This window comes from Gossypium hirsutum, chromosome D11 (assembly GCF_007990345.1).
Source record: "Gossypium hirsutum isolate 1008001.06 chromosome D11, Gossypium_hirsutum_v2.1, whole genome shotgun sequence".
Lineage (NCBI taxonomy): Eukaryota > Viridiplantae > Streptophyta > Magnoliopsida > Malvales > Malvaceae > Gossypium > Gossypium hirsutum.
Window position 1 is genome coordinate 14,970,597 of NC_053447.1, and position 15,339 is coordinate 14,985,935.

The 15,339-nt window shown below is 30.3% G+C and overlaps 2 protein-coding genes across 3 annotated transcripts; both read right to left on the minus strand.

The window, feature by feature from the left end:
• Positions 1-4,195: 4,195 nt before the first annotated feature.
• Positions 4,196-7,989, minus strand: LOC107912533 (adenylylsulfatase HINT3). 2 transcript variants are annotated; one of them, XM_016840743.2, is made up of 7 exons: positions 7,628-7,989; positions 7,459-7,514; positions 6,456-6,513; positions 5,886-5,952; positions 5,029-5,084; positions 4,611-4,633; positions 4,196-4,518 (listed from the first exon to the last, which is right to left on the minus strand). In XM_016840743.2, exons 1-7 carry the CDS (start codon positions 7,802-7,804, stop codon positions 4,497-4,499), a joined length of 459 nt encoding a protein of 152 aa, XP_016696232.1. In that variant the 5' UTR covers positions 7,805-7,989; the 3' UTR covers positions 4,196-4,496. The 2 variants fall into 2 exon arrangements, with proteins under 2 accessions (XP_016696232.1, XP_016696231.1); XM_016840742.2 differs by having other exon boundaries at positions 4,611-4,664.
• Positions 7,990-8,984: 995 nt separating this feature from the next.
• LOC107912532 (60S ribosomal protein L32-1) lies at positions 8,985-11,011 on the minus strand. Its single transcript, XM_016840741.2, has 4 exons — positions 10,859-11,011; positions 10,641-10,736; positions 9,363-9,544; positions 8,985-9,278 (listed from the first exon to the last, which is right to left on the minus strand). The coding sequence occupies exons 2-4, from the start codon at positions 10,728-10,730 to the stop codon at positions 9,149-9,151; spliced, it is 402 nt and encodes a 133-aa protein (XP_016696230.1). The 5' UTR covers positions 10,731-10,736; positions 10,859-11,011; the 3' UTR covers positions 8,985-9,148.
• Between the last annotated feature and the right edge of the window lie 4,328 nt (positions 11,012-15,339).

The following is a 15,339-nucleotide window of genomic DNA, read 5'->3' on the forward strand; positions in this document are numbered from 1 at the left end:
ATAAAACCAGTGCGTGTTTTGTTGAAGTAGTATACTATTTAGGGTTTTCCCTCAAAAGGGGTATTTTAACGTAAAAAGCATTTGATTGTTTTTTTAAAGGAGACCTTATTCCATCAAATTAAGTTTTGTACAAAAAAATCCAACATATATGAAAATATAGTGTTAATAATTTTGGTTCTAGAACGTGGGCCTAACTAAGATGCATTTCGGACTAGTCTTTAGAAAACAAAATTGGAAAAGTAAAACCATACATGGTTTCCTAGGAATAATCAAACCCTACCAATTATTTTGTGGATCGTTTTGTAAATTATTTTATTAGTATTTATTTTGACATTTTTGGATTTTTCTTTGAATGGTATATGTAAAGAATATCCTTCCAATTCGTAAAAGGAATCTAAATGATAGGCAATTAAAAAAAAATCTATTTTGATGAATCTAAATGGATAACGAGGGACCTATATTTTACTAGATTTTGATGCACTTCAAGATTAATTTTCTCTTTTTTTTTACTAAAAACAAGTTATGGGGAAAATAGAGTCAATCGATTAATGGGAACGCATTTTTCTTAAACAATAATCAAATTTGGCATTCACATTCCATCATTTTTTCTTTTTATTTGCTGCCACACTTAGAAACCAAAAGCTTCAGTTTGAAGTTAATGTACTGCCGAGTTCACAGTGGAAGGGATTTGTATTTTCCCCAGGCTTACTCATAGTAACTATAACCACAACTCTTAAAATATATCTAATGAGGATCAAAATGTTTTTCACTCCCTACATCAAATCCAATTTTTCTAAGCTATAAATTTATTATTCAACCCATCTCATTAAAATAAAATCATAATGTTTTTGCCTGTTAGCCTCCGAGCTAGCTACCCCCCGCTCATTCACTCAATGCGTCTTTTCTCTTTTCAATTTATAGATTTATTTTGTGGATATTTGTGTTGCCCTCACAAGTTATAATAGAAAGATGACGGTGCCTATCATCGTTGAAACACCACCAACCACCGGCAATTTCTTTTAGAAAGTGAGTAGCTCTTCATTGACTTTTTAATTAATACATGATTTCACGAGCCGGTTTGGACTAATGTTATCTTAAGTTTTATACTTTTTTTTTCATTGTTTAATAAGTTTTCACTTTTAGAAGTTTTTATCCACTCTTATAGTATGTTTTTTAGTCTTTCTTATGCATGTAGTCTTATTTTTGCAAGTAATTTTAAGGTTGATTTTGTCACCATCCTCTCTGATTTGGTGGATGTTCGGTTCTTTTGCTGATTTATGCCAGCCTTTTTGGACCATCCGAGGCGAATTTCTTTATTGTACGTGTTTGCAATCACTCCTGATACGTTATGCTTGAGTTGTGACAGAGTCAATCGTCAACGTGTCATAATGTTCTATTGATTCTAAAGCTTTTGTTGTGTTGATGGAGTTTGTCCTTCAACACATGTAAAGAGTGTTTTTTTTTCTCTAAATTATATGATCTCATTTATTGAATTCAAAAAATTATAAAATAAGATGTACTGAATTTTAAAAAGAAACATAAATATTCCAAAAATAAATCAATATCCATGCCACTAGCTCAAGAGAACATCCACCAACCCCATCTGTAATACCCCAAAAATTACTACAGTAATAAAGTAAGATAATATTCCTGATACAGTAAAAGAATGAAATAAAGTGATAAAAAGGGTAATTTTGAGCTATGTCAATATTGAGAAGTATATTCTGACATATTAATTCAAGAAAGGATTAAATCGCAAAAGTGAGAAGTTTTGTGGCCCAAGAGTAAAATACTCAAAATTTGAGGGGTTAAAATGTAAATATAAAAAAGTTGAAGGATCAATAGTGTAAATATTTTAAGGGTGGAATAATCTAGAAACTAAGGAAAATGGATGAATTAGGGCCAAATTGAAAAGGTGAAGAATTTTGAGGGACTAAATTATAATTTTACCAAATTAAGTGATGACTCAATGATGGAATTTTAAAAGATTATAAAGGGAAAAATGGTCAATTAGAAAGAGAGAGAATCCTAAAAGGTAATGATGATGTTTGTGATATTTTTAATTAATTAATTAGATAAATATTATTTAATTAATATTTTATTAAGATTTTTTAATATTATTTTATTATTAAATGATTAATATAAAAGGGAGGAAAGATGATGAGAAATCAACATCTTTTCCATGCATTTCACGTTAGAAGAGAAGAGAAGAAAGAAAGTTTTGCTTTCTTTACAAATTGGTCCTTCCACAAAAAAATTACCATTTTCACTTAGAAATCAAAAGAATTTCCATAGCTTCCAAGAGAGAAAAATAACAAGGAGACAATGGGGAGCTAGAATATCAAGTTAGATTCAATAAATAGAAGCTGAAGGAGAGAGAAAATTAAGTTAAAGATTGAAATCAATAGCACAAGGTAAGAACATCAAGATTTCAATATATTTTTAAGTTTGATATTATTGAAAAAGCATGGAAATAATGTTATAGTAGAGTTTTCTTAGATAAGGTCTTATGTTCTTGATATATTAGTGAAGAGAAATAAGTGAAAATGATGAGAAATATTATAGAGAAAGGGAATAAGGGAGTTATACACATAGTAATCAACATTTTGCACTAAAACAGTTTTGGACAGCAGCAGTAGTCTAATTTTGAAAATTCATCATAAATCGTGAAAATTTAATTAGAGGATGAAAAAAATATGGAATTAAATTTATTGATCCTAGTTTCTCATAAAATAAACGGTGTAAGTAATTGAATTTTAAATCATGAGTTATAATAAATTTTGTAAGATAAGGTCAGAATGATTTCGGGTTTCCCTATTCTGACTTTGGAAAATCATAAAAAATTGGAGAAAAATGATTAGGGGCTTAAATTTATATGTATAAAATCTTCAATGAGTCTATTTTCAAAAGGAACAAACAAAAACAATATCCGAATCCTGTGCAAGGAGATAATTAATTTTTAGTGAAGATGGGTCAAAACTGTCAGACAGCAGAGTAAGGATGATTTTAAAGAATAAACTGTACTTATTGGCTAAACCAAAAATTCTGAAAATTTTATGGTAGGAATACATGTGAGTCTAGTTTCAGATAAAATTAATGGATCTCAATTTGGAGTTCTTTATCTCAAGATATAAATAATTTAGTGACTATGACTCAAGTTGACAGCTTTGAATGAATATATAAATAAATGGTGAAATTATAGATAATGTTACATATAAGCATGTTATATACATTAAGGATGTGGAATGGAGAGGAGGAGGAAAATATATGATTATTCAACTAGCATGAGTTTTCATTAAAAATGACCAATTTACATGTTTTAGGTTTAGGGACTAAATTGAACAAATGTGAAAATTTAAGGGTAAATTTGTAAAAATGTCAAAAAGTGACCAATTTGCATGAAATGAATTGTTTTATTATTTAAATTAGTAAATTGAATGAAATATTAATTTAGATCAAGATTTGGTGGAAATTCGAGAAAAATAGAAAATTTTCAAAATATCCCTGAATTTTGGTATTTCTGCAATTTAGCCTGGTAAGTTCATATGAACTATATTTTGCATAATTTTAATTGAAGTGAATGCTATTTGGTAATGAATATTATATATATGTGTGTTTTATTATTGGAACTGAATTATTATTGGTAATATGTATAATTATTAGATTCTTTGAAATGATTATTGGAAGATCGATTGGGTTGGAAGCTTGTTGGAGATATATCGCATTATCCATTGGTTCTATCGGTAATTTTGAATGATTTGATTCTGGTTATAATGGCTTGTATAAGTTAAATTGGTTAATGGTAGCTCATTAATGTTTTGATTTTGATTGGTTATAAATATGAATGCTTGATGAAATGAAATGTCTAAAAATTGATTTGTAAACTCTGGTAATGCTCTATAACCCTATTCTGGAGAAGGATACGCGTTAGGGGTGTTACACCATCCATCGCCAAAAAGATCTAAACAAAAATTTAAATATAATTCTTCAAATATTTCATTTAATTTGCATGTCAAAGTTAAAATGTCTATACACCTATAATCCTTTTTTTTATAATATTTTACATATATATATATAAGTAATTTCAATAAGTTACTTTAGATAAAAATTCAGATACTCAATATCATTTAAATTAAAACTGATTTTTCGATGTATGATAATATAAATTTTTAGTAATTTAAATGAAGATCACTGGTTAAATTTAAAATTTATTACCAAAATGTTCTTTAAAATTTTAATACATTTTAAATAGTGAAACAATCTTCCATACCAGCTTGAACAAGCAAAATCACACCATTGCGAAGGACCGACGAGATTCTTGAAAGAATGAACTATCTACTTCTATGGTACATAAGCTAAAGCTAAAGCTGTATATATGTAAATGATCCCCCAAAAGTTTCAAGACAGAGTAGACACTTGATCCTTGTTCTCTTCAGAAATGTTTAGCAGCAATTCTCGAACTCGATTCGCAAGACCCGACGTTTCCTGGTCTACCTTTAGGGTCCGCCGATGCAAACTCTGTAAAACTTGCAGTAGGTCATATTTACTCCCATGAAAGGGCACTCCAGATTTTGCATATGTAAGTAAATAAGTAAACAAATTAAGCATACCTCAGAAGTCCACAAGCAATCACCTGCTTTACGGGGGATTATGTGAATATGTGTCTGAAATTTAATATCATAAACAAACCACTCAAAATTATGTCTAAATCAGTATAGGCGTTATTTAAACTAATCTTCTAGGAAAAACCAGATGTAATTAGTTTCAGTACGAAAAAGGCAATTAGTTGCTCTAATAGGACTAATCCTATTAGAGTCCTCTCGAACTTGGCGTATGTTTGACCAATTCGAGGTAAAAAAAGGGTTGCTCCCTCGGCAAAACTGGGATAAAGTAGGGTCAAAACATCACAATTCAAGATAAATTCATGTGGAAGTGGGATCTCTTTTAGTTGCCATGAAACATAAACTGCCTTTCTCTACCTACTCTAGACACAAGCATCACACCAAAAAGTAGAGACTGGCAACTTACATGAAATATAACTTGACCAGCAGCTACACCATTGTTAACCAACAAGTTGAATGAATCTGCACATTGGAGCTTGGAAGTTAATTCCAAGACGTATTAAGTACATTGTCCTCCACATTACAGAACAGATATTTAACAAAAACTAGAAAGTTGGTAAACAAGGTGACCGTTGATAAATTAATTTTCCTCAAAGAAACACTAAATGGTAGTGTGATCTAGCTCCCAGAGAACTATGAGAAATGAACGAGTAAAAAAGTAGTTTTTAAATTACTATAAAGTCTGTATCAGAATTTCATATGAGAATGCTCCAAGAAGAGAAAATGCAGCTGTAAACAGGGAAAATATCATAAATTTGTTCAGTTAGTCAAATCTAATTACATTAAATCAAGACTTTCTTTAACAAAGTAATTCCAGTCATGGTTGTTTTCTGGATTGAACAAAGCTGCATCAAAATAAACCTCAAGCAGACATGTAGTAACAGAAAACAGCTGCTTCATGTGCAAATCAACACTTGCTAAGATACTTATATCTATACATGTACTTATCAAAGTGGTGAAATTTATATATTTCGATCATCCATATTTCCAAAATAGTTTTTACAAAGAATGAACGAGGATGAACAAACAAATACAGAGCAGTTGTTTCTTTAATTGGCTTCAGCTAGTGTCAATCTTCTAACCCTATATAAGATATAACATATAGCTTAAGGTCATGGTTTTAAAAAAGCGCATTTCAAAAGCCAAAAATTTTAAGTAAAATTGATTGCAAATTTAACATGTATTAAGATACGTAGTCTAAAAACTTCAAAGAAAACTGAGATGTTTAGATTATAGTTGCAATAGACACACTTCAGCACATACCAGCACCAGTAACTTTGATGATTGCATTGCTAATAAAAGGCACTTTTGAACACATCGCAGCTACCACCTGAACGCTCCTCAAAATACACATAAAAGAGAGACCAAAAACATGATTTACTCTAAGAACATTCTCAAACAATCTTAGATTTGCAAAGCATGAAACTTGGTCCACAACATTTTCAATGCATATATGCAGCCAGAGCACATAAATACATGCATGTTAAAATCTTCTTTTGCATAAACCTAGAACAAAAGCCAAACTAATAGTTTTAGATTTTAGCTTTAAAAAGTTAATGGAGGTTGGGCTAACATGGATGCTACCTGCAACAAGAAATTATTACACTTTCTAAAATCAAAGTGCAAAATCTGTCATGAGATTAAACAATGGACAATTTGTCATCGCTTATTCTTCTCAAACATTTTTTTTTACCCACATGCACATGTTAATACTTTTATCTGCTCACTAATAAGTACACAAGTCTTTATCCAATCAAAATTTCTATGCAAACTGTTCAGTAATAATGAAAAGTTATCACAACTGCTTGAAGAAACTATGTCTAGCAAACTTACAGATGGCGGAGTTGTGTCCAGGGAAGGAAAATGAGACTTTGGGATAATAAGAGAGTGCCTAGGAAACAACAATAAAGTTCAACATTCAACGATTAGCTCTAATGTTAGTTCAACATACCGAGCACATAATATGGAGTGATAAAGAGAGAAATTATCCCGTTATTGTCAGCAGACCTTTTAGACTCAACAACTTAGATTAGTAGAGTAACACACTAAAACATGCTTCTTAGAATACATTTTTTTTAAGAAAAAACAAAAATATTCAATTCGAAAAAGAACGTGACATATAATAGTAATTTTGTGAATTCAAAATATGCACATAACTTAGCTGCAGCTGGCAGATAAACCACACATTTTTGGCAAGTGCCACATTTACCAATATAAAATATAGACCATGGTTTTTGCTTTTCCTTGGTATTCACATTGAAGTCAAATGCCAGCTTCTTAGAAAGTGAAAACCGCATCTACCTTCCTTTCCCAATAATACCTGCCCTTGATTTGTATTTTCCAACTACTGCTACTATCTTACCAAATAGGCAATCATAAAATTGGATTAATTTCACTTACAAGTTACAACTTCAATCTCATTCTCACCTACATACAAAACTAGTAGAGATGGCAGTCTAAAAAACAAAATAGACTTGCAGATATTAAAATTTGAACCCAAACTTGTTATATGGCACTTTTAAGAACGATTTTATGAACTAATTGAAGTAACCCAGAGTTAAAAATTTATCATATCATTGCTCTTTGTACTTTGCATTGAGTCCATAATTTAAAAGTATATTGCTATTCATTAACGAAGTTACCATTTTTTTTTTGAAGTATTATTATATTTTGATAACTGAAGGTAGGGAAGGGGTTGCTAGGGATTGAAACCAAGCTCTCATGCTAACTCAAATGCTCTTGTAATTAGGCGGAGAAGTTGTTGGTTAGGCAAGTTAGTTTTGAGATAGTAAAAATCAAATCTTTTGCAATAACTATAGGAAGGATGATACCTTACCCAGGACTCAAAGGTCTGGTATCCAATATACACAAGCACATATCATCTTCATACAGCTGTTCAAATGAAACGTAAATATGAAAACAGAAATTTGGAGAATTAAGGTCAAAAGGTAAGTAAATGTAGAAGAAAAAGCAAGATAGAGAAAGAGTTAAAAAGGTGATGATACCTTGAAAGCCGGGGAATCACCGCGAATAATTTGACAGAAAACGCAGTCGTGTGGAAAGGTTTCCTTGCTCTGAGGAGCGCAAGAGGAAGGAGAAACGATGGAGGAGAGGGATGGAACGGAAGCCGAACGGAAGGGGCAAAGATGAGAATAGAGAATGGCCAATCTCCGAGCCTCCATTTGAAACTTGGGCTTGGCTATGGCATCTCGTATTCGATGTTGTGAGAGGTAGGGGTGGATTATGGAGGTCGCTGCCTGTTGTTGGGTTGGCTTATCCGCATCCCCAGCCAGCTACCCAGGCAGCCACGTGAGATTTTGTGACTCTTGTTTTTCTACCAGTCCTTTTTTTTTTTTTTTTCCTTGGTTTTTTCTATTTATATAAATATATAATTAACAGCTTTTTTTAAAAAATGATAATAAAATTGGAATTTTGTGCTTCCCGTGAACATACAAACAAAACAAAAACAGAATTATTTCATTCAGGACCTCACCCATTCTTATATATTTATAGTTAAACATGATTGCACATCAGTCAGTGATTTAATACAAGTTTAATTGAAATGACAAAAATATATAAAATACCGTAATGCTAGAATATATGCATCAGCAATGTCTTCTTCCTACAAGCTTTTGGACAAGATCCTTCAGTTCTCCACCAATCTTGTTCCGCCTCCAAACAAAACTAAAACTAAAGAAAATTAAACTAAAATCAAAATTGAAGTCACAATTTTTTTTAAGAAGGTTACAATACTAAAAATATCATTTCATCATTTTAATAGTCTATGTATTTATAATTTTTAAAAAATTAAATTAAATTTTTATCATTTTTAAGAAGATTAAAGCACAAATTTACTTTTATTAATTTAAAATGTTGAAAAACTTAGGAAGGATCGAGACCCTGCCACCCGTGACTAAAATCATCAAAGAAAATCGTGCATTTTTTTGCAAATATGCTTTCATAGATGATGTCTAATAAAAAAGTTTCCACCAAACAACTGCCACGAAAGCAACTGAAAATTAAAAGAAAGAAAAACCAGGTGAGAAAGAGAGGAGGATAAACCATTGAGTTGAATTTTGATCATACCTATAAGGTATTTACCAAGTTTTAAATAGTTTAGTGACGATTTTTGACCGTCAGTAAATATATTTACTTTACTCCAACACACTTCAATTGCAGAAAGAACTAGTGTCAAGAACAATCGAGCCCAGACCTCATAAGACGAATGAAGTATACCATAACTGGTATGGTGTTCTAATAAATAAATAACGCGTCACCTTATTGCTTTTTTTTTTATGTTAAAAACATGATCAGGTCAAATAATTATGAAAACCTTAAAAAACATTAGAAAACTAAACAAGCTTATTTTGAATCGGATAACGAGTTTAGATTCAATAGCAACGACCAAAAAAAGAGTCAAAATAAAACTTAAATTCATTTGATCCGAATTGCAGGAAAAGAAAACCCCTAAATGGTAAATAAAAATATTACACCAAAAAGCAAAATCGACCATCAGGGAGAGATGTTCACTCATCCTCCTGGCTGCGCAACCTAGCCAATTTGTTGGTCACAACAACATCCAACTGTGCTGCCCGCTCGACAATTTCCTTCCTCTTCTTTGTTGAAACATCATGAGCTATCTCAGCACAGTATGTCCTAAATATGCATCAACAGTCAGCAACATGCAAGAAACTTGTTATCAACAAAAAACGAGGAAAGAAGGGTAAACGTATATTATACCTGTTGTGCATCATGAGAAGCTCCAGCTCTTGGACGTTATGCACGACAAATTTCTTAAACCCATTGGGAAGATAGTGGCGAGTCTTCTTGTCGGACCCATAACCAATATTGGGCATCAAAGTGCATCCCTTGAACTTCCTCCTAACACGGGAGTCAATACCTTTAGGCCTTCGCCAGTTTGTCTGTCAATATGCAAATAGCCTGTTAACATGTGTATGATCTTTTGCCTAAATGTGAGGTCAACTTTGCCAAAAATTGCATGAAATTTTATCAAAAACATGATTCAAGATCACAGGACATACAAACAGAAGCATGAAAGCCAAACAAGACAAATAAGCATGGAAGTAACAAAGAGCTTAGTTTCAGCACTAAACTGAAACAAAGAGCAGATTCATGCTTCCTCTTAACAACAGAAGAATTAGAGAAGAAAAATATTTAGGAGCTGTTTTAAGCATCTGTTCAAAAAGTATAACAAGAATAAATTTTGTATTGCACTCAGACAAATATTTCTAACGCTTGTGTATACTTCACCTAATGATTCAGGTTTGGCTGCACCTTTTATAGACAATGATAATACAACAAGATCTATAACTCCGACAGCGCCATAAACAAAGGATGGCAATCTGAATATCTCTTCCACTAGGAAACATGGATTGCCACAAAAAGTCACTTAAACTTCAGGTGAGCCCCTAGACACCATAGACCTAAATTATAAAGACTGAGGAATCCCAGTCTGACTAGCACAACACATCCTGCATTAGTAGATAGCTGATCTCTCAAACCATAAGTCATTTTTGCTATGTTTAACAGTTAAAATTTTGTATTGGGTTTCATTTTCCATATAAATTAAGCCAATCAAATGCATACACCATTATAAGTTAGTCATGGTTCAATATGATTATAGTTCAAAGGTATAAAAACATGAATTTCAAATTCACCACTAAATAGGCATCCAACAAATACATGAATTTTAAGAATAACCATGAAATATTACATTTTTAAGTGTCTCATCGCACTGTTTTTGAAATATAAGTTCCCAAATGCAGCCTAGAGCATTCTAATAAAAGAAGTGCGACCTTTTCAACCGTTGTTAAGTTTTTTCAAGAGCAATGAACCAAAGTAAAACCCAATTGCAACTATTAATAAGCTTTGAATAAATGGGTTCTTAAAAACAAGACAAACTGAAGAGAACGTATCATTGAGAAATAAAGTAAATAACAAAGCGGTGATCAGGAAAAAAAATATTTTTTTTCTAAATAATAAAAATAAAATAAAAACCTTGACGGAGATCTTGCGGTCACTTTGGGGCCTCTTGAACTTCTTGACACGCTTCTTCACAATCTTCTTAGACAGCAAAGGGACCGCCATTTCTTCCTAATAACAAAATTTACCAAACAAAGGCCAACCAGGTAAGAGAAACAAAGGTTTTGATTTGGACAAGAAAAAATAAAATGAATAAACGAAATGGTCAAAAAAGAGAGGAAAAGAAGACTTACCTGATGCGAACGGCGCACTACGGCTCGTGCAAACCCTAAATTGGAAGTGAAGGCGAGGAAGCTAGCTAGGGTTTAAACTTTTAAGCAATTTATATATTGGGGAAGAGGAGTGATTTGGAATAGATGTTAATTCCAGCCCAATATTTTATTGGGTTCTACTGAAAGCCTGTTGGATTATTAATTTTATTATATTTGATAAATGTTCCTGAAGTTATTCACTTACCATTAGATACATTTTTATTTATGTTACAAGTTTTAGCATTTGCTTGATGTTTATATTTAGTTGAATTATGAATATTTATAAATTTTAAATATATGGAATAATCAAACTATTTTGATACATCAAAACCTAATTTTGAATCATTTATTCAACACTGTGTTGGTTGAATGAAATATGTTGAGGAATATGGTAAGAAAAATAAATTAATAAAAAATTACAAATTATTTTCATAAAAACTGCATGAAAATATTTTTAATAATTTGTAACTACAATATTAATTATATTTTATTATTACCAAATATGAATATAAAATTAAACGAATAAAAATTAAATCATGCTATTAATTTCTATGCTTAGCAAAAATTTTGGATTTAGGGTTAGTTTACCAATGCTTTTTAAAAGTGTTGTGGAAAAGTATTTTTTAGAAATAATTTTTGAAAAGTTTGGTTTAAGATTTGAGTGTTTAGCATTGTTGTTAATAAATACTTTTGAGAAATAAAATGTCTATTTTAGATATTTTTTTATCAAGTAAAAAAGATGCATTTAAATAAGGTTCAAATTAGTTAATTTATTATATTTTAATATATGAAATATAAATTTTAAATAATTTTAAGTAATAAATATTAATTATTTATAAAATTTAATTAGAATATATAAACTATATTTTAAATATTTAAATATAACCATTAAATATTTGTAATTAGATATAATACATTTGTATTGTTTTAAAAAAATATTTTTTTTATTTTTAATTAATGGTTTTAACATATTTGTAATTAAGCACCAAAAAAAAAGGGAAAGTAATATGTTATTAGAGGGGTGAAAAAGTAATTAAGCATCAAAATTACTTTTGGGGAGAAAAAACTAAAAATTTTAACTCCTCCTTTTCAGAAATGTTTTTCAAGAGTGTTTCTAGAAAACCAAAAATTTCAACCTAACCATCTCTTCTAAAAGCTTAGAACAGCTTCTCTTCTAAAAGTGTTTTTGGAACCAAAAAAGCTTTTATTTTTTAAGCACTACTATACAAGCCCTTACTCGTTATACGACCATCCAAAGTAGATTAAGAACTTATAATTTAGGGGTTTGTGATTGTAGTTATTTTCCTTATCACTGTTTTGCCTGTATATTCGGTTGGTGGCTCATTAGAGTTCAACTTCCATTAGTAGAAGTTGTTGCAATCATCTTCGTATAACAAGGCTTGCATATATTTGTCTGGCAGTGACTAAGAAACCAGTATACGGATACTTAGAGTTTAGGGTTTGAATCAACATTAAATATGGATTTTGGTGAAATTAGAACAAGAACCCACAACAAAACTGAAATTTTGTTGAAACCGTTCTAGAGAAAAAGATGATTCGGATGAAAGAAAATTTTTCAGAGGGTTTCGTTGAAAATAACAGGGTAATTTTATTGGGAATAAAAACAAATTACTTTATCTTATTAATTTTATTAAATTTAATTTTTTTTAAAAATTTTCTTCACATATTTTCAACTAATTCCATAAATTTAAAAAATTGAAGAAATAAATCAAATGGGGGTATGCGGCAAGCTATGATTGGAAGGATTTTTTTAAAAGATTATTTCTTTTGAGTAAAACAGGTAACAAAGTATAGTTTAAGTATAAATTATAATACGATAAAATTAGAAACTAACATAAAAAAATTAATATAGTTTAAATATCATTTATAGGTTCCGATCATATTTGTTCTTTTTGAGACAATGCTTAGAAATAATCATATCCCCTCCCCAACACATAAATAGGAGGACAATGTACTCAAACCCACATTCTCCTGCATTGACAATAATACTCATATCAGTCAAGCTAAGACTCAACTGGCTCATATTTAAATGTTAATTATCAGAAAAACGATTATCATTAGTAAAAATTATCCATACTATATATTAATGTATTAATTGAGTTGGTGTCATCCATCAATTAAGTCCCAACTTAATTAGGATATTATCAAAAGTTTATTTATTCTACAAAGTAGGAAATATCATTTTGAAAATATTTATGTTTGTAGATGGTTCTTTTAGTAAGGTGAGAAGACATTACAATTTAGCATAATGAGATGTCGTGTAGCGATGACCAACAAAAAGACCTAAGCGAACTCTAGAAAACAAGTGCAATGGCAAGTAGTGGCGATGGAAACAATAGGGGGCCGAGAAAGGCAAGAGCTATGGTGGTTGTGATTGCAAAAAGAGAGTTGTAGAGAGAATTTTTAAATTGCTCAAGTTTTTCAAAAGATTCAAAAATCCCCAAATGAGACGTTCAAACCTCTATTTATAATTACATGCCTTGAAAAGGGAAGCTAAAAGGAAAACATTTATAAAGAGAAAATGTGCATGAACATGCTAAAATGGTGGGTAATGAGATTGAACGTGGAAAGATGGAAGGTAAATTATATAAATAATGTGTATAATGGTAGTTACAAGAAAGTTATACTCATTTAAAACATTTTGACAAGAAAGGTGTTTAACTACAAATGTACTATTTGCTCAATGAAGAGATGAGTAGAAAAATACTTATATTTCAAAGAAAGGTTAGAAAGTGAACCTCTTAACAGTATCCGTATTTGAACCTTCTAACCATGCTCTCCCAAAAGTAGAACAACCTAGGAATTTGGTCAACCTTCCAAGGTTGTTCCTAAAGGTATTTTATTCCTAAAAGTAGTTATTCCCAATGGTGGAACCAAGGGGAGCTGGCACGGGCCATGTACCTCCTAAAATAGAAAAATTATCATTTACACTTTTTATAATTTATAAAATTTTAAATTAGTAATAATAAAATTACACTTTGGTCTCCTAAAAATAATAAAAATTTGATTTAATCATTTAAAATTATAAAGTTATAAACTATTAAAATAAAGAAATTACATTTTTACTATCATAAAATTATACAATTTAATTTCGCCCCCTAAAAAAATTTTCTGGCTCCGCCATTAGTCATTCCCAACATGATGTTGTTCCCGACATAGAGTTGTTCCCAAAATGCTCATGCAAAGAACGATATTTACCGAAACTACTATTGATAAAACAATTAGTATACACGAGATAAGAATAATAAGATTTGAACTCAAATTATTATGATTTTCATTAACTCAACTTTACCATTTCAACCAAAGTCACATTTAGTTTCTAAATATTTTTTTTATAATTTTGTTACATTATTATTCTCATCCACATAATGGGTGTCTCATAATCTATTTTTTTTAATATTATTTTTCCTTGTTTTGGTTAAGTTTTAGTGTCACTTAATTCAGTGACAACAACTCAATTAAAAAAAACTACCCACGTTATGGGTGAAAAAAATTATGTAATAGATATATTTATTAAAAAATCATATAAAATTAATTGATGTTTTTATTATAACGGCGAAGTTAAATGTTTATTATGCATGGTGTTTTGAGTTGAAATCTCATTATAAATAAATTTTTATTATTATATAAAAAGGAAAAAAAATCTTCATAAAATATAACATAATTTGTATATAATAGGATATTTTGATAAATTCACAATTGAGTTGATACCCAATTAACCCATGATACCAAATAAGTGACTTAATATAAATATAGATATAGATAAAGAACAAATTCTATAATAAACTATAAATATGCATAAGGTTATGTTGGAAAATTTAATTTTAAAAAATAATTTTTTCTCTCGTTACTCCACTTTTCCTTGTTTTGCTAGAACAAACAATAATGAAATCACTATATTAGTAAATGATGCAGAGAAGGGTAGTGACATTGATCCACAAGAAGCTCAACAAGCTCTTGAAATAGCGGAAGCTATGTAACACCCCAAACCCAGTCTAAACGTTATGACCGAATCTGACGATGTCACATTGTAACACCCCTTACTCGTATACGACGCCAGAATAGGGTACGAGACATTACTAGAAGACATACATTTGCATACGTATTAAATCGAGTTACAAAATTTCATCCGAATTAAAACTTTTAAATTATTAACGTTCTTTTATAATTCTTTACAGCATATCCTTGAAATATTATATTCATAACAAATAGGGCCTACGAGACCCGATATTTACACATGTAATTCAAAGCTTCATTTCCATTTCATTCAAATTCACAATTTCTCATGTTCACAATTCAAATCAATTTCTCAATCCAATATATATATTTCAATCATCTAAGAATATAACTCAAGTTACACGAACTTACCAGGCTAAATTGCAAAAATACCAAAATTCAAGGACATTTTGGTAATTTTTTATTTTCCTCGAATTTCCACTCAA

Coding starts and splice junctions, on each gene's coding strand:
- LOC107912533 (XM_016840742.2), bottom strand. CDS start 7,804: ATGGAGGCTCGGAGATTGGCCATTCTCTATTCTCATCTTTGCCCCTTC. Junction 7,515..7,627: donor GTGATTCCCCGGCTTTCAAG/GTATCATCACCT, acceptor TCATTTGAACAG/CTGTATGAAGATGATATGTG. Junction 4,519..4,610: donor ATTGCTTGTGGACTTCTGAG/GTATGCTTAATT, acceptor CAAGTTTTACAG/AGTTTGCATCGGCGGACCCT.
- LOC107912532 (XM_016840741.2), bottom strand. CDS start 10,730: ATGGCGGTCCCTTTGCTGTCTAAGAAGATTGTGAAGAAGCGTGTCAAG. Junction 9,545..10,640: donor ACCGCAAGATCTCCGTCAAG/GTTTTTATTTTA, acceptor GCATATTGACAG/ACAAACTGGCGAAGGCCTAA. Junction 9,279..9,362: donor CTTCTCATGATGCACAACAG/GTATAATATACG, acceptor ATGCATATTTAG/GACATACTGTGCTGAGATAG.